This window comes from Hibiscus syriacus, unplaced genomic scaffold (genome assembly GCF_006381635.1).
Source record: "Hibiscus syriacus cultivar Baekdansim isolate YM2019G1 unplaced genomic scaffold, ASM638163v2 tig00002866_pilon, whole genome shotgun sequence".
NCBI lineage: Eukaryota > Viridiplantae > Streptophyta > Magnoliopsida > Malvales > Malvaceae > Hibiscus > Hibiscus syriacus.
In genome coordinates, this window is record NW_024061950.1 from 168,510 (window position 1) to 189,310 (window position 20,801).

At 29.9% G+C, this 20,801-nt stretch overlaps 1 protein-coding gene across 1 annotated transcript; it reads right to left on the reverse strand.

Annotated features, from left to right (window-relative positions):
- Nucleotides 1-16,606: 16,606 nt before the first annotated feature.
- LOC120160695 (galactolipase DONGLE, chloroplastic-like) lies at nt 16,607-17,977 on the reverse strand. The gene has a single exon (XM_039171054.1). The coding sequence runs from the start codon at nt 17,975-17,977 to the stop codon at nt 16,607-16,609; it is 1,371 nt and encodes a 456-aa protein (XP_039026985.1).
- Nucleotides 17,978-20,801: the final 2,824 nt, after the last annotated feature.

Sequence of the window (20,801 nt, forward strand, 5' to 3'; positions counted from 1 at the left end):
AGACATACATATTCTTTCACAGTCTATATCAGTTCATCCTTACTGATTGGAAATTGAATCTTCTTTGGTTGGGGATGGAGATTTTCGGGAAATAGGAGAAGGGCTAGTAGAAAATTTAAGGTTTCAATTTTTATAATTTTTTCGTAGATTTTAAGAATTATACCCCTCCATATCCATGTTGAACACGGATACTTTCGGAAAAATGAAAATTCGGAGCAAGAATAGGAATATATGGCTTTCAAAGTGCTAGCCTGTCAGGTAAGAAGTATACTCAAATGAAGTCATTAACATGCTTGCCTGCTCGCCTTCTCCACTTGCCTTCAAGCAAACAACAGATATTTTATTTTTGTGGTCTCTTGTTCATATATTTGGATGGATGGGAGCTACTTTTCCCTAACTAGAGCTGTTGTCTTAAGTCATTTCAAAATATAACGTTCTAGACAGTGTCGTCTTATCGGAATTGTTTGACATTACCGAGAATACCGCGTCTTGTTTCATGTCATTTAATCTGCCTATGAACTTCCTGTCACAACTCTTTTCAGTGTCAGGATTTTAGCCTCTAAAATCTCATTTTCAGCTTTACGACAAAAACTAATATTCGGGATTGCCTCGGTAGACATTAATCGACCAAATAGCCATTTTTACGTTGGTAAATATGGCAGAATTTACTTTCGCCTTAGCAATATTGCCATTGTAGCTCATGTATGCAGTTGTTCTTATGGAATGCAGCTCTGGTCCTCTGGATTAAACATCGTCGTTATAAGTTCCCATTAAATGCTCTTACCGTAAAGTCGTCGGTTTCAACATTGTAATAAATTCTCTGTACTGCAACTTGTTCTGATAATCTTATTCTTTCTTTTGCAGAATGAACATCACAGAATCCGAGAATTAACACAGCAACTAGCCATTGAGAAGAAAAGAGCTGCAACATATAAAAGGCATCTAGAATTGATCTTCGAGCAATCGAAGAGTACAATGAGAGTCTGTCAAAGAAAATCCAACACATAGTTGACAGTGTCCGAGAATTTGAAAACAACGTGCAGCAGAGCCATGTATAGTTTGCGTGTAGCTTTTTGTCGACACATAGGACCAAAACCAGGTATAGAAATACTATGTAGGGCGCATACACCGGTGTTCATATGATTCGATTTGCATAGGAAAATCACATCCTGATACCGTTCTCGGTGTTCGTTAGAATCTAGCCAGCTTCTTTTAAATGCCAACCCATGGGGTTCATACCAATTCATTGGAATGCCTTGTATAATTCTGCTTCCAAATTCGAACCACATGATTTGTAGGACTAGAGGATCAGTCGATGTACAGTCTTTTCGGGCGAAGATACTCGGCATCGAACCGGGTTTAGTTCGGTTCATGCAGTTGCCTTTTAACGGTTCTAGTTGATCTCGATTCGAACATCAGCATCTGCGAACTCTTTCCTTTATTCCGAGGCAAAAGCCTCTTTGTACAACAACAAATAAAGAATGACATTACGATGTATTTTTTTAGTGTTCAAATTATTTTATAAACTTTTTTGTTCTTATTTTCAAATAATGATTTTGACAAATTAAAATTAGGGTAAACTAAATTTGATATTACCGAATTTTAGGTGATGTCGTTTATAGGTAATGTCGTTTATGCAATGAACTTTCAATTTTATTAATTATGATATTGAACTTTGATTTTCGTTTTAATTATATCATTAGATATTTGTATTGTTAACAGTCGGATTAAAATGATGCCGTTTTAGTGAGGTGTTTATGTCGATATCCATCAGTCACATTGACAGTCATTAGCTACTTCATCATTCCGTTAATGACTTAACAGTTTAGTGTTATAATTGAAACGAAAATCAAAGTTCAGTGTTATAATTGGAAAAATTGAAAGTTCAATGGTATAAACAATACAATGCCTAAAGTTTGATGATATTTGAGTAGTTTACTCTTAATATTAACATAATTTAATTACAACATATTTAAGGGGTAAAGTACACAAATGGTCCCCCTATTATAGAGTATTGCTTTATTAAGTCTTTTGACTATTAAAATTACAAAAATGGTTCTTCAACTATTGAATGTTGTTTTGTTAAAAACCTTGACTATTAAAAGTTACAAAATGATCACTAACTATTCATTATATTTCAAACTCGTCATTTTATGTTAAAAAAATTGATGGTTGTCTAAGTTGGACGTTAATGAGATGACTAGATAAGATATGACGGTCGTTTGAGATTCTGATATCATATTTTATCATATCACAGTTAATAGTTTAACGTTCAACTCAAAATAGTGTCAATTTTTTTAAAAGAAAAATGACGAGTTTGGAACATAATGAAAAGTCGGATGGGCATTTTACAACTTTTAATAGTTGAGGGATTCAATAAAGTAACACTATATTGTCGAAAGACCATTTTATAACTTTTAATAGTTGAAGTACTTAATAAAATAATGTCCTATAGTCGAGATCATTTGTGTACTTTACCCTTTTGGTAATTACAAACACCTATTAACATTTAATTTGAAAGTTTTTTTTGAATAAATTGAAAGTCTAAAATAGAGATATATAATTAAATAAATGTCATTTAAATTTGGAGAGACTATTAAATTTAGCTTTAAGAAGAAAAATGTATTACAATATCATAAAATTTGTATTATAAAAATAGATAAAATTACCCATAATTCTATGAGAAAAGAAAAGGCAAACAATATTTTTTTAAAATATTTTTTAAGAAACTACCCACGTTCTATCTAAATATAACAAATGGGTAAATTACGTGCGTTTAGTACTTAAATTATTAGTTTTAATTTAATTTAGTATTTAAACTTTTAAATTCTAAGATCATATCTAAAGTTTAGTTTTTATTTCATTTTAATATCTAGTCATTAAAAACTTTAGTTTTTGTTTCGTTTTAGTATTCTTGCTCAAAATTTAACGTTAAGTTTTTAAAAATTAAAAGTTTAGTTACAAAATGAATCAAAACTGATAGTTTAGGTACTAAGTGTATTAAGTTTTTAACGGTGATATACTAAAATAAAATAAAAACTAAACGTTATGTATCATTTTAAAAAATTAAAAATTTAGGTATTAAAATAAGTCAAAAATAATAGTTTAAATATTAAATACGTAAGCTCACAATTACGTACCACGCATGATGTGGGTTTATTATTGATTTTCCTGGGATTTGCTTTCTTTTTATTCGTTATTATTATTATTATTATTAATTATTGAATTGAAATAGAAATAGGTTATGACTAAAATTATTTAAAAAATATATAAATATAAATAAATCTTATTGTATCGACAAACGAATCACAATATGAGATCAAACTACCGGAAGATCATCGATAATCACAAATTAGAGTCGAGTTACGAGCGTCATGAGAAAATTATTTTCGAACACAAACTGCATATCCAATTGTAACTTGAGAATCCTGGTTGACCGATCGCCTAAAAAATATACAACATAAACAAATAAAAGAAAAATAAGGAATACATGCAGTCAATGACCAACACCAAGACAGATTCGTCTTCTGCCAAACAAGATGCTAGAAAGAAATCTTTTTAGGATTTTACATACTCACTTGTTTAAAAAGTCATAGGTTTCGGATACGCGATAACTTTTATATTGGATTTAGATACGCGGTTTACGTTCCAATATTTTTTTTTACTTTGATTTGTGATTATTGATGATATTTCAATAGTTAGACCCACTGTTGTGGTTTATTTGTTAATGCAGGCAGATCTCTTCGTATTTATCTTTTGTTCGAGTTTTTGGATAAGTTTTTAACATTTTCTTAATATGATTATTGTATGATCTCAAATGACTAGTTTTTGTGTTAATTATTATATGAATATGTCTGAAATATGTGTTTGTACTACGTTTTTGGGCACGAATCAAGCGGCATTCGTGGTAAAAGAATTGGTGTTATTCATTAAGGGCTCGAGTTCGAGCACTATAGATGTCAAGGGTGTGAGCCTTCAAAGTCAAAATATTTAGAGTTATTTTTTAACATATATTGTCTTGTACTTACCTTAGAATAATAAAAAATTACTTTTGTTATAACCTATCATTGTAATAATACTTGATCTTTTGATGTTTGTTTAATTTTTCCATTAAAAATATTAAAAAGACTATTAAAAGTTATAAAATAGTCATTCGATTATACAATGTTATTTTATTAAGTCCCTTGATTACTAAAAGTTATAAAATGATCACCTGATTATTCATAACGTTCAAAGTCATCATTTTCGTTCAAAAATTAACGATTGTCTAAGCTGGACGTTAGAATGATGACTGAAATATGATAGTCATTTGAGATTCCATTATCATATTTTATTATATCACAATCAGCAGGTTAACGTTCGGCATATCGTCAAATTTTTAACGAAAAAAATATGATTTTGGAATATAATGAATAGACGGTGACCATTTTGCAACTTTTAATATTCAAGGGACTCAACAAAGTAACACTCTATAATTAGAGGACCATTTTATAACTTTTAATAGTCAATGGACTTAATAAAATAATACCTTATAGTTGAAGGACCATTTGTGTACTTTACCCTTTATTCTTTTCACGTAAAGCAATTTAACCCTTCTTTGCATTCAATTCTAACAATATTATTGCTTCTTACCACTTCAATTTATACACCAATTGCGTAATAACAGAACCTTAAACTATTGATAATTGACTTTAGAATTAATGAGCTTAATCTCAAATTAAAATTAAGCCTTAAACTACACATTTAGTACATATACTATTAGTTTTCGTCTGTCTTAGTACTTAAATTTTTAATTTTTTTAAAACCATACTTAATGTTAATTTTTTTCATTTTAGTACCCCACTGTTAAAAAATTAGCGTGTTTAATACCTAAACTGTCAGTTTTTGTCCATTTTAGTGCCTAAACTTTTAAAAAAATTCAAAAAATTAGCGTTAAATTTTGAAAAGGAGTAGTAAAATGAAATTAAAACGAAATTTTAGGTATATTTTTGAAAAAATTGAAATTTTATGTATTAAAGTAAACAAAAACTAATTGTTTAGGTACTAAACACGTAATTAGGTACCAAAACCCCTTAATGGCTACCATAGTTAAACCTTGAGTTTGATAGCTTGGGATGAGGGGATTTCGATTCTTACCTTAATTTTCTTGAGATAGGCTTGCAAGGTTGCAAAGTTGATACCTTTAGTTAGGAAATAAGGGAGAACAATGGGGGTAAATGGGAGAATAAGACAATAAAATGAAGAAAATGAGATATGAGGGAAGGCACAGACTTGCCTTTTTGAAATAAAATTGGTACAATTACTCCTTTGATCCTTCGAATTTTTGTCCCAACTCAAAAATCACATTTTTAACTTTAATTGAGCTCAATCCAAGCTCAAACCCACTCAAACTTGGACTAAGGCTTCTTACGAACTAATGAGTTTATCCAAAACCCTTTCGGGCTAGTCTGACACTCCTAAACAAACTGAGATTTGGGGAGTTACAAAGGGTAAATAACAAACATCATCAATATTAATATAAAAATGAACATAATGACGTAACATATTGGCAGTTGACTTTATCTCAACTCAAAGTGGTCTATTTGAGATGATCGATGATTATGAATAACAATCAATATGAGAGAATCAATCTAAAGTTCCAAATCATAGAGAGATCAACACGATAACCAAATAAATATCAACTAAAGAAGCAACGTCTTCAACACGTACGCACACACATACTAACTAATAAGATGCAAATATAAAACACACATAGTCTCCACATCCACCGTACATTCTTTATTTTTCTTCTTCAGAATTTTAATTCTTCATCAAGCAAGTTACATAAAAAATGTTATGATAGAATCGAACATCAGGTCATAATCTCTAACAAAATAATTATTAATATTTTAAAGATTAATATTCGATTCATCAACATGTATAATTCTATATATTATTAGTGAATAAATGATGTCACATCATCATTATTAGTGAATCATATGATATCTCATCATCATACCTTAAAATTAAATTTATTTTTGACTGTGTCTTCCATTTGAAAAATCTAGTACATATGAAACTTGGGATTTAACCCATATAACTTTTAATAAAAAATTCAAGTCCCCTCTAAGTATTTGCCACGGAGCCATTGAGCCTGTAAAAGCTATGATCAAATTGCCATAATTTTATTATTAGTCAGCTGCGGAAATTGGGATGGAAATTAGTTTCTAAAAAAGGGCAAGTTAAAATCCACTTCCATGTGGTAAATAATTTTAATATCACAACACTTCACAAACAAATTTAAAAAAACACATGTTTTTCATAGCCTAGTGGCTACCCAATATCTTTTAGGGTAATTAATCAGGGTTAGAAGATTTTGTTTTTTACCCACATTTCTTTGTGCAAGCTTTAGCAGGCAAAGGTGGCCTCCTTAAGTGAAAATTTACACTAAATTATTGATTAATCACACAATAATTGACTTTTGTAAGCAACATTTTTGTAGGTTAATTAAATAATTATCTCACTTAACCATCATTCTAAAGTTGATGGATACGTAACCCCTCCACCATGCAATAATATCCCACACTTTTGCTAGCTATCTAGGCTCTTTAGTCCATCCCTCCTAGATAGGGATGGACATGGGTCGAGATAGGCCGGGTTTTCGGTCAACTCAATTTGAAAATATGCCTATTTCATCCAAAATTTGATCTGAGTCAAGTTTAGATGTGATTTCACTCGACCCAAATTCGACTTGATTTTTTTAGATAAATTCAGAACGATCTAATTTGCCCGAAATAAATATATTTATAAAAAAAATATTATTTTTACCAATAAAATAGGGATCTAATTGAAAAAAATAATATAAAGAGGGTTATTATTACAATCATTCCTAAATATTATAAGATAAATTTATATTATTTTTCGGGTCAGATCGGGTGTTTTTCACCCTAAACTCGAACTCGATTCGACCCGAACATATTCTCTAAAAAAACCCAATCGACCTAACCCCAACGCAAATTTTATTTTATAGAAAAAAGTCAATCCTATTAGATTAGGTCAAGTCATAACCCGCCAAGTTTGGGTTCCATGCCTGTCCCTACTTCAAGATGTGTTCATGTCTGAGTTGAGTTTGACCCTATTTAATTTTATTTTTTTTGTGTTTAGTCCTCAAGTTTGTTAGATTTAAACTTGAACTTGAACAAAATAAATATGAACCTACATATAAATTTAAGTATTTAAATCGAAAAAATATGGTCTAATATACTTGATTTTTTTTAATTTCAAAACTAAGACGGACTTAAAAATAGTTGAATCCTAATATATCGAGGAAAAGGCTTAATTTTATTAGTTTTAAAAGTTTAACGGACTAAAAAATAATTTGATCCAAAACTTTTGGAGGAGGTACAACACCACTAAGAATTCAATATCTAACAAATTTAATTTCTATGTGATTATTAGTACAATTTTGTCAAGCATCCGACGTACTTAATCTAAAATTTTCAATTGTATGAAACTAGCTTAATTGAAAAACAAAGAGTAAAAATAAAATAAAATAAAATAAAATATGAATAAGATAGTTTTAGTCCCTAGAGCTGGCAAATTTCTCAATTTAATCCTTAAATTTTATATCTACAACGGTCTTTAAACTTAAATTTGTTTAACTCATTTTAGTCATTATGAGATCATATTGAATCTTAGGAGTAAGAACGATCAAATTATTTAAATTTGACAAGTTTCGACATAACCTAATCATATAAGGTTGACTTTTATTTTTTGAAACTTAAATTCAGACGGGTCAATGTGAGTTAGGTCAAGACTAGGTTTAGATTTAGGGTAAGAAATTCTCGATTCGACCCGACACATAATTACTACTAAAATTTATCTTTTTTTTATATTTAAAAATAATTATTATAATATCTCTTAATATTTTTTCAATTCTCTCTCGTAAAATCGAATAATGTGAAAAAGGTTTATGTCGGGTCAGGATGAATTTACCCTAAATTTTAGGACGGACGAAACACTAAAAATGGGTAAATTACACATTTAGTACCTAAACTATTAATTGTAATCTATTTTAGTAACTAAACTTTTAATTTTTTTCAAAATCATACCTAACGTTTAGTTTTCATTTCATTTTAGTAACCGCCGTTAAAAACTTAACGCCTTTTGTACCTAAACTATCAATTTTGATCCATTTTAGTACCTAAACTTTCAATATTTTCAAAACTTAACGTTAAATTTCGAATGAATGTACTAAAATGAAACAAAAACTAAAATTTTTAACGGCGGGTACTAAAATGAAACAAAAACTAAACTTTAGGTATGCTTTTAAAAAATTAAAAGTTTAAATACTAAAACGAATTAAAATTGACAATTTTAAATACTAAACGCGTAATTTACCTTAAAAAAACCTTTAATTTTCGGGTCAGGACTGCTAAGAAATCGACCCATACCATATTTTGTCCATCTATATAGGGTGACGTGGACAAAAAAACCAAATTAAGAGACAGCATTACATTATTCCAACATAAAACAAATAAAAATGTCAAACATAATAAGAGGATGTCATTATTGAAGATGAGAATGGGGGGATATAATTTCAAAACCGCAAACATTGTCCCACAAATCCGCATTCAAAGTTTCAAAACTGAATTCGGCATGATTAAACTAATGTTCGTGGTCGGAATCTCTAAAGAATAAGAAGCATTTATTCAAGCATAATTTTTAATTCGGATTTAATCATCTGATAATTACAGTTAATTCAGCAGCCACCACTTAAACAGTGTCGGGTTTTTTCATGGGAAAATCACAACAGTTTACACCGGATTATGTAATAATTTAATTAATAATTAACGATTTAATTACTCGGTCAACTCACGAAAAGTTATTTAAAAAATCCATGGAATTAATGACGAAGTAATCAAAACTTTTAATATTAAAAAAATATTTGTATTTAATTATTTTTTCAAAGTCATATGTATTGGAAAAAAATATTTGATAAGTTTTACTATGTATAAATTATTTGTGTTTTTATAAATTTATTTGATAAAAAAGGCACCCGAAATCCCTGAATTTTTTAAAAATCGGCAGCGACGAGAGGGAGAGGGAAGAAGTTAGAAGGGTTAAAATAGGTTTACTACAGCTTTAGCTCCTGAAGTCTCTAGGATTTCCGAAATTAAAAACTTTTAGAATTTAGTGTCCAAAATGGAAGAGAAGAAAATAGTTGAGTGATGAATGATATAATTTACCCAATTTATAACAACTGGATTTAAAGGGCGACATTGGGTTTTTATCTTCGAGTTGGAGGGTATATTGATTTTTTTTGAAAAGTTCGGGGACCTCGGGTGCCTTTTTGCCATATATTTTTATATTAACTTAATTAATTATGTGTTGATTATATTTTTATTTATATTTACATAAATTTTAATTATTTGCACGGTGATACTTTGTAATAATAGATTTTCATTATAATTCCTCATATGTAAGATTTGTAATTGTAATTATAATTTCAATATGTATAAAGTTAATTATGAAAAAAATTGGATATTAAATATAATTTACATATTTTGATAAAGCAAAATATATAATTTGAAAATTATATTAGATTTTGTTACACCTAATACTTGAATGAATGAAAATATTTTACGTAAAATATAGAATTAAATTGCGTACACATATATAAAATAATATTTTTTTTCGATAAATCTGGGGTAAATACAAGACAATATTTGTTCAAAAATTCTCAATAATTTGACAATGAATGCTCATACCCCTGATATTATATTTTTTGATATAATCATTTGTATTTGATTCATTGATCGATTAATTTATACTGTAAAGATTGAAAATGGAATCGATCTTCCCAATATATTTTATTTTATTTATAATATCATAATTTGAATCTATGATATTACTTTAAGAATCTAAGCCATTTCACATATAATATGTGGAATATACCCTTTGTTATGCCTAGAAATTTTGGTTCATTGTTATTAATGTGTGAGTTTGAAAGCTTGCTAGTTGATGATGTTATGTAACACTATTTTTTCTTCATTCAAGTTTACGGAGATTTTTTAACGAGATTCGTGTCAATACCTAATTCTTGTATACTTTTTCACCTTTCGATATATATAACATGTAATAAAAGATGCAAAAGGGAATGGTGTTCACTTTAGGGTGTGAATTTTAGAATCCGAACGAGGACCGATTGGGTTGTTGAAAAGCAAGTAAAATTTTGCCAAGTCAAATTCGGAAATGAAAATTCAAAAACCTTTAATTTCGTTTAAATTGAGGGATTTTGAAATATGGTTATTTGTTAAAGTTTGAACGCTGGTCTAATATTTAAAAGTGATATAGATAAAAATATAATAATTTTATAACAAATTTATTAATAATTTTTTAGGGTTAAGTACACAAATGGATATGGTAATGATTTATTAAGTAAATAGGCTATTAAAAGTTACAAAATGGTCCTTCGACTATAGAGTATTGCTTTGTTGAGTCCCTCGACTGTTAAAGGTTATCAAATGGTCACCGACTATTCATTATGTTCCAAACTCGTCATTTTCCATTAAAAAATTGGTGGTTGTCTAAGCTGGGCGTTAAGCTACTGATTGTGATATGATCAAATCTGATATGAGAATCTCAAACGACTATCATATCTCAGTTATCATGTTAGTCGAAGGACTATTTTGTAACTTTTAATAGTAAAGGGACTTAATAAAGTAGTATCCTATAGCCGGGGACCATTTGTGTACTTTACTCAAATTTTTATCATAAAACTACTTGATATTTTAATGACATAATGATAAAATTAGCACCTAACTTTGTTTAAATGGTCAACTTTGGCCCTATTCTTTTTTTTGGAGCATTTTAGACCCAATGTTTTAATTATTAGTCAAAATAGTCCATTTTGGATGGTAATAGTCAGTTGATTAACATTAAATATATGTTGCCAAAGTGATTATTTGAGCAAACATCAATGACTAATTTTGTCATTATGTATATTTAATGGTGTTAACATCTAGGGGCCAAACATGTTGATGAAGTATATTTTTTTAATAGTCTGGGGTGATTATAAAGTGGTATATGTTCAGAACTTTCTTAACCAATTGATAACATATACACATTTCAAAGACGCAGCTACTCAAACTCAAGACCTCTAGGGAAAACAAAATTCCCTTTTTACTATTGAGGCTAGTTGATGGGTGCGATGACGAAATTTACTTAAAGGGTCACATTTGAAAATAAAAAGGGATCAATATAAGAATCAATGTATTCTTTAGGGACATTATTTCTTAACCTTTTTATAAACAAAACCCATAAGAGATCAAATATGTTTACAAAATTATAATGGATGAAAACTTCAAATTCATTTTATTTTTAGCCCTTAAAAAACAAATATTGTGATTAAAATTTAAATAAAAGGTAAGGGTAAAGTATATAAGAGGTCATTGAACTATACTCAAATGACCATTAAATTTATCGAACAATTATACAATTATCATTAAATTTTATCAAAATATTAAAAAAATTGGGCATAAAATTATGTAAAATTATTACAAAATGATATTAAATTTATCAAAATGTTATAATTATTATAACATCATATATCATTTAAATTTTAGATTTTATATTATTTTTATAATTGATCTTTAAATTGCTTCAATTTTTGTTTTGAACTTTAGTTTCTGGTTTAATTAGGGCTTAAATTATTAACAGCGTGATGTCAAATTCTTTCTTCCCCGTTAACTTTAGTTTGCGTATCAATTTTGTCATAAAATTTTAAAACGATTTCATTTTAGGCACCAAACTTTAATTCGAGAATCAATTTGATTCATACTCAAAACCATCAAAAACTCCAACCGCCACTATTGTTCTATTATTGTCTATCATCAGTCACCATTCATGACAAGATTAATACTAAAACGTTCATTTTTCACTCTTATTTCATTTCATATGATTAGTTTTTTCATGAAACCCACTCAAAATTGACGAAAATGTATTAAATGATAAATTTTTTATTGCTCTGATCTACTTCGACAATTGTTTGATTAGGTTATTTTTGAAGTATATTGTTCGTCTTCTTGATAGAAAACTTCTCATCATTTAGATTTTTTAACAAACACCTCAAATTTAAGAAAGCCTTAAACCTCGAAAGATGTGAATTTTTTTGTGTTTAGTTTCATGATTTTTAAAGAGGTTTTGAGAAAACATAAATCGATAAATTGGTAGAGGACAATGAGACGAGTTCGTTGGTGTCTTGGGTGACCATAAAAGATGTCAGAGAATGACATCTTTCGGTGACAACTAAAAATAGGTGGAAATCTCATTTTTACCGAAGAAGATAATGAGATAGAATAAAAACTATTTTTTGACTTTCACATTGACACTAAACTTACATATCGTCCAACTATTAATTGTTTAATGATCGGATATTTTAATTGAACATGAAACTAAAATCCAATTCCTAAATTACGATATTTTAAAATATAATAATAATATTGATATGCAATCTAAAGTTCAATGATACTCTATGTAATTTATGCTAATATTAAAGTACTACTTAAAGTAATAATAATATATCATTTTTCTAATTGAATTGGTGTTTAACATTAAATACAATATAACTTTAAAGTAAATTACCATATAGTATTATTATTTCTTTGATTTTTTACCCCAAACGTTATGATTGAAATATTTGACTTTTTTTGGGAAAAAAAAATCTTTTTTCCCCTTTGTTGAAGCAAATCCAAGACTTTTGGACATGAAACAGACATGACATAACTATTGCGATCCTTTAATTTTGACAAGGAAATCTAGTGATAGAATGGTTTTCCACGTGTTTCATTCTTTTATATTTTGGTCGGTTACCATAACTGGCATGCACAATTACAATTTTTTTTTTGTCGTATTTAAAGTTTTGTCTTGATTAATCTGAATCGATTCAGGTTGCACACTTAATTTTGATAGATAAATCTCCCAACAAGAGTTTTCTACATAAAGACTCGAACTCGAAACTTACTTAAAGGATATTAAGTTATTTACTACTTGAACCAAACCCGTTCAATCGTACCTTTAAATTCATCAAATATTATGTGTTGAATTTGAAATAATGTTAGTTTGAGGTTTATCGTGTGTGTATATATATATATATTGCCCATAAACTAAAAAATTGAAGTATTTAATCTTGTAGTATAGGATTGAGCAAAATAAAGTGGAGTAAAAAATTATATGAGCAATAGTATTATGTTTACAAAATTGGGTAAATTACATCATATATCACTAAACTTTATGTGGTATATTATTTATAGTTCTAAATTTTTAGTTTCTCTAATTATAGGACTGAACTTTAGTTCTAACTTCAATTATATCTCTTTGTTAAAATCCAAATTGTGTGATGACAAGAACAAAACAACATCATTTTGGTGTGGCTATTAATGCATAAAATGACGTTTTAGGTACAAAACTTTAAGGGTGTGTCAATTTTGTCTCTAAACTTTTAGATAATTATATTTTTGGTACAATATTGGTACAAAATTGATTAATTTTGTGACAATATTGGTACTTAAACTCTCACATTCACTCTTCTCCTAAGATTGATTTTCCATAAAATCCACTCAAAATTGGTACTAAAACTCTCACGTTCACTCTTCTCCTAAGATTTATTTTCATTAAAATCCACTCAAAATTGATGAAATTTAAAAAAATATACCAATTTCAGAGGTTGGGGCATTTTTTAGAATTGAGGGATTTTGGGTATTTGTTCGAAAATTCGGACGAAGAGAACCATTATTTTGAGAAAATAAACAACATACCTAAAAGTTAGTCTCATCGAGCGATCATTGAAAGAGATTGAAGTATTAGCACGTTGAAATTTTAACTTGATAAAGTAAGTTTCGCGAAAAACTAATCTTAGGAGAGAACTTTTAAATAGGGATGTAAGTGTTTTGATATCTATAAAAGGCGGTCGGGTCAAGTAGTCTCGGACAAGGTCCACACCTTGAACTTTTAGCGGACCCGGCCCGTGCCCAAGAGTTTTAATGGATAAATTATGTTTTAGTCCCTCTGTATTAGCATATCATTCAATCTAGACCTTGTTGCTCTTTAGTCCTTTTAATTTTTAATTTCTTTCAGTTTTGTCCTCAATATGTTTATTTATTTATTTTTTTTATTTTTTTGGGTAGGCAATGAGCGTATTAGGCCAATCGATCCGACCATTTTTACCTTCGATACACACGTACCATATTCTTATTCATGATTTCAATATATTTCATATAATTATGTGTACGTTTGTAGCGTTAATAAATGACGAAAATAATATACACGACGAGATATTACTTTGACGAATTATATTGTATTGACATTAATTTGAGCGAAACACGTACAGTCACATAGACCGTCAAAAAATACCAAAATTGAATTGGAAAATCGAACTTAATAAGACAAAATTATCAAATTCAGGAAAAGAAAAAAAAAGAAATCGAATAACGAAGTATACGTGATTACTATTTTAATATTTTTCACACTTGTCCCATGCATAGACTAATATTATTCAATTTCTTGAAAAATTAATTAAATGGAAGAAATTGGTCCAAGTTTTGCAAGGTGAAACAATTTCTTTTAGACTTGTATCTAACGTATGAAGTTGGTCTTAATTTAAAGGAAAGACGATAAATGTATAATACGATTAACCGGGAGGGATGGAGCCAGGATCAAATAGTGGGAGAACAAGGTATGTGAGTTCAAAATAAGGACTTATTATGTATTTAATCTAAAAATTTGGGGGTAAAAGTTTAATTTTACTTAAATTTAAACTGATAAGGACCTAAAATGCTATTAAACCAAAAATGTCCCACTCCCTACTTGGGATGGGCATGAGTCGGGTTTTCGGCCAACCCGACCTGACCTCAAAATTTTATACTTTCACCGGACCCGAAACCCGACACGACTTTTGAGATAAAACTCAACACCGATCCGATCTGACCCGAAATAATGTAAATTTATTAATTTTATTTAATAAATAGGGACTTAATTGAAAAAATAATGTCAAGAGGTGTATTCTTGCAATTATCCTTGAATATATAAGGTATTTTTATATTATTTATCGGGTCAGGTCGGATCAGATATTTTTCACCCTAAACTCGACCCCGACCAGAACCTATTCTCTAAAAAACCTAACCCGAACCTGAAATATTTTTAAAAAAGTCCAACCCGATCAGGTTGGGTCGGATCGAAACACGTCGGGTTTGAGTCCCGCGCACATTCTTACTCTCTACACAGATTCGTTCTTGACTATTAATCTAACTTATAAATTATTAAATTATTTAATCTATCGAGTGATCTCAATGGTAAGAAAGGATGTCGTTATCCTTAAAGGACTCGGTTCGATCAGTTGTGTCTGTAGGGTGTGTGTGCGTTGTCCTACGTTAATTTTTTTAATAGATATTACCTTGTAATCATCCTAGATTATTAAAAAAATATTGAATTATTAACATATTTTTTTTATTGATGGTCTAATTGTGCATCTCTTAAAAGTTTATAATTTTGCATCTTCTAAACTTTTAATATAACTTTCTAAAAGTTTACAACTACTGTTCAAAGATAACTCTCAACCATCTAACATTGAACGCTCACACCTCTGAGCTCACACCTCTGGCATTCCTAGTGCTCGAACATGAGATCTCAATGAATAATAATAATTCCTTTAATACATAATTCGCTTGGTTCGTTCCCCTAACATAAAATCTTATATATGTATGTAATAAAATGTACAAAATCATTATTTTTAAACTTCATATTTTTCATTTCCAATATAGGATTAATGTAATATTATCCTAGCCAAGGCTATCTAAATGTAATTAATGAAAAATAAATATCAAGAAAATTTAAAAAACTTCAAAAAATAATTATATTTATGCTATTTGATTATTGTTTGTATTGTTATAAATATTATCATATATGAAAACAAATGGTTTTTTAACCCATATGAAAAAAATACTTTCATCCAATGAAAGGTTTATACCTTTAAATTTGAAAGTTAATTCAATTGACTTATATAATTATTTTTATTGAGTAAATTTTGTATTTAATACCTAAACTATCAGTTTTGGTTCGTTTTAGTACTTAATCTTTCAATTTTTTCAAAATCATACCGAACATTTAATTTTTCATTTCATTTAGTACCCCACCGTTAAAAACTTAACGTGTTTAGTATCTAAACTATCAGTTTTAGTCCATTTTAGTACCTAAACTTTCGATTTTTTCCAAAACTTAATGTTAAATTTTGAACATGGGTACTAAAATGAAACAAAACTAAACTTTAGGTATGACTTTGAAAAAATTAAAAGTTTAAGTACTAAAACAGACCAAATTTAATAGTTTACATACTAAATACGTCATTTATCCTATTTTCTTTTATAAACATCGATATGAACCTATTGATTGACTAATTTTGATTAGGTATTACAATATTCGTTATGCATGAAGTTATCTTAACTTACTCCATTCACAAAATTAAAATTTGAAATTATAATAATCTTTTATAATATTAATCCTTCTACATTTTTCTCTCATTATTTTAAAGATAACCTCTTCTGTATTTTCTTAGAGATAACAAAAATTTGTCCTAAATATACAATTGAACCAAGTTCACCAAGTTGATTGCTGCATCTCTCCATGGCAAATTAATGTTGAGATTTTGGGCACTCAAGATCAAATCCCTAGCCCTATTCCACAACTCAAAATTCAAACCCTCTTTTTGAATCCCTAAAGATCTGTTGGGCCATTTGAGTAAGCTGATGTAGGTTTCAAGGTCATGAACACATGAAGGGTTTTGGACATTGAAGAAATCCATGACTAATTCAACACCCACATGAGCATAACATGAGCAGCTTATCCATGGCAGCTCTAATCTTCCTCCCAATAAAATCCTAAAATTCTCATTGAAGAAGACACCTGGTAGCTTTGTGATGGGGTCGTTGACATTCACTATTCTCAGCACTTGAACCCCTAATTCCTCACACCTTTGCTTGAAACTTGAGTTACCCACTCTTGGACCCCCGAATGAGAACACGGTGATCGGAACTCGATCGTCGGAGATCGAGTTATCGGATTTATTTAACCCTAGTTCAGCTATGTCATAAGCTAGAAGAAGAGCCAAAGCACTCCCCATACTATGACCGGCTAAAGTTATACTTATGTCCTCATCTTTGTGCTTGTTTAGTAGCCTTGAGACCTCGGATAAGAGCTGTTCGCGGCAACTCTCGAGGCCGAACTTGCTGCCGGCTTCGTCCGATGTGTATAGGCTCAGAAACCCCGACTCGACCTTCACTTCGGGCCTTTCATGGTGAGGGTCGAGCCGTGCGTGCGTGAGCGAGCTCATGAAGTTCGCCACCCATTCGTGGTTGGTGACCGTTCCTCGGAACGTCACGAGCACGTCCCTTCTGCCGAGCCTCTTCGTCTCTTGGTCGGATGAAACCGCTACGTATCCGATCCAACGACCGCAAGAAGCTTCATTTTGGATTGGGATGTTGACTTCAGGTGTAGCGTAGATGTACTTAGTCACTTGGTAGCCGGAATTCTCCATCCCAACTTCCTTCAACATGCTTCTCTTCCCGTACTTGCAATTCAGGTACCGTTTCGAGTTCGAGTCGAGATCGAATGCCTTGTAGCAAGCCGCGACGAACTCGCCGTATCGGATTATCTCCTGTCGGAGAAGAGGGTGCAAGGGCTCAACTAAATTCTCCCAGTTGTTCGAACCGTGCACCTCTCTCCAGAAACGATATAATCTCGAACCGGTTCCGGTGGCACTCACCGACATAGCTGGTGCCGTCACTGCCGAGTTATTAGCGATCACAGATTGTCTCGATGAACAAAACCCGGTTTTCTTCGGTAAACAAACCTGGCCGAACGAATGTGATTGAGTTTGAGCCTCATTGTTCAACGGGGACGTAACATGTTTGAGGTTTAAGCTCGGCGTTAAAGCTCTGCACGCCATCTGAGAGACTGTTTAGAGAGAGAAAACAGGGGTTGTATAGAGAGAAGGGGGAAAGGTAATCTGGGGTGGAAATGGAAGAAGGGGTCGGGATTTATATAAAGGAAAGAAAAGATTAGAAGTGGGGAACCATGGAAACGGTGTTTCCCTAGTGGTGAAATTGAGAGAGAAAAGGGCGAAATAATACAAGAGCACGTTGGGGCGTGTATCTGACTGACATTATCGTTGAAATCTTTTTCATCTAAAAGAAAAATGAGATTTTTCATTATTTTATGTGGTCGGTTGGGTTCCAAGCCTTTAAATTGTTGCGGCTGCTCATTCGCTTTTCTTGGACAGGTCAATTTTTTATTCCACCCGAAATTATAAAATATATTATATTCGAACATCATAAATATCAGGAGTAGTTAAGAATGAATATGGGTCGAGTTTCGGTCAACTTGGCTTGACCCGAGTTTAGAGTAGTTCCACATGAAACCTGACCAGACCCGAGTTTAGAGTAGTTCCATCTGACCTAAAACTCGACCCAACTTTTGAGATAAAACCCGAATCCGACTCTGAATTGACCCATAATAATATAAAATTATTAATTTTATTTAATAAATAGAGACTTAATTGATAACAAATAATATAAAGAGGTGCATTCTTACAATTATCCCTAAATATATAAGATGTTTTTATATTATTTTTGGGTCGGATCAGATTCTTTCATCTTCAACCCGAACTCGACCCGAACCCGATCTTTTTTTAAAATAATATGACTCGATCGGGTCAGGTTGAAACTCGTCAGATTCGGGTCCTGCGCCTATCCTTAGATGTGGGGTATGAGCGTTCAGTGTCAAATAATTGAGAGTTATCTTACATTTGAATATATATTATCTTGTACTTATTCCAAATTAATTGAAACAACGACTTAAATCTATTTATTTTGAATTTAAATAAAAGTGATTTAAACTTAAAATAATTTCATATAAAAGTAATTAGCATATAAAATAATCTAAATCTAAAATAACTCGAATCAATCTAATTCAAATCGAATTGATTTAAAACCAATACGGTTTTATCTAATCATTATGTTTACCTTTTCTATGACAATTATAAATAGATTAAAATAACACGAACCAAGTGACTTATATAATAAATGAATTATTGTTATTTTTTAAGTATTCAAATTCAAACATCAAAGATGCCAGATGTGTCGAAATCTAATTGATTGTAATGTCACATGGACCCTTAAATTTGTTTTAAAAAAAGTAAAAAAAAAGACATGATTATATTTTTAACTTATGAAATTAAATAAATAAATACTTATATTAAATTTGTTGATACAAAACATGATGTTAAAAATTAAAAGACGGTTCACATGAGGTACCGAGAGAGTTGTTAGTGGTAGTTATCAAGAGTGAAGAGAAATGAGTGGTTCTAATAGGATTTTTTGAAAAACAATTGTAGGTAGATTTATTTAAGGGTCGGATTATTATTACAATGGGTAAAGTACACAAATGGTCCTTCAACTATAGGGTACTACTTTATTAAGTCTCTCTGTTATTAAAAGTTATAAAATGATCCTCTGATTATAGAATGTTGCTTTGTTAAATCCTTCGACTATTAAAAGTTACAAAAGGGTCATCTAACTATTCATTATGTTCCAAACCCATCTTTTTCGTTAAAAAAGGACGGTTATCTAAGTTAGACATCAACATGATGACTGTGATATGATAATCATATGAGGTTCTGGGTAAAATACACAAATGATCCCTCGATTAATGTTCATTATATGATTATTCATTATGATGGTCATGAGATTCTGGTTAAATAATTCACGGTTGTCTAAGTTGGATGTTAACATGATAACTGAGATATGATAGTCATTTGAGTCCCTCGATTATTAAAAGTTACAAAATGGTCACTCCATTATTCATTATGTTCCAAACTCATCCTTTTATGTAAAATAATTGATAGTTGTCTAAGTTGGATGCTAACATGATGAATGAGATATGATTGTCATTTAAGATTTTGGTATCATATTTTATCATATCACAATCTTCATGTTAACATTAAACTCAGAATATCGTCAATTTTTTAATGAAAAATGACGAGTTTGGAACATAATGAATAATGGGGAAACCATTTTGTAACTTTAATAGTCAGAGGACTTAATAAAGTAACTTTTAATAGTCGAGAGACTTAATAAATCAATTTTCTATAGTCGGGGACCATTTTGTACTTTACCCTATTATAATTTAACTAGTTTCAGGTGTAACATTTTATGTAGTGTGCTATATAATATGTTTAGTATAATCTTGAGTGGCAAAACGCTCATAAGCGCATCACATGCTTTACTTTGTTGGGGTTGACTTAATGAATACTCAACCATTAACAAATCCATTAAACAAAACGCTGTGAACATATCAATAAAATCCAGAACGAGCCGTTTTGGGAAACGTTGACCTAACTATTATTATTATTATTATTATTATTTATAAAATAAAAAAATAAAAAAATCATCCTTTTGGATAATGTATATAAATTAGTATTATATATTTTTAAAAGAGTAAACTATAAATTTCATCACTTGATTTTACCTTTAATCTTATTTTGACCATTCAAGTTTAAAATTTTCAATTTAATCACTAAAGTTTCAAGTAACTCTTATTTCAATAAGTTCTAAATTATTCAACTAATAGTAACATTTTGTTATAATTTTTAAACAAAGAGACTTCATATGCATAATATACAAAATGGATAAATTATAAGTTTTATCACTCAACTTTCTTTTCATTCATATTTTGATCACTAAAGTTAAAAAATTCAATTTACTCATTATACT

Bases quoted from the DNA above. Each gene is read 5' to 3' on its own strand.
- LOC120160695 (XM_039171054.1), bottom strand. From the start codon at position 17,977: ATGGCGTGCAGAGCTTTAACGCCGAGCTTAAACCTCAAACATGTTACG.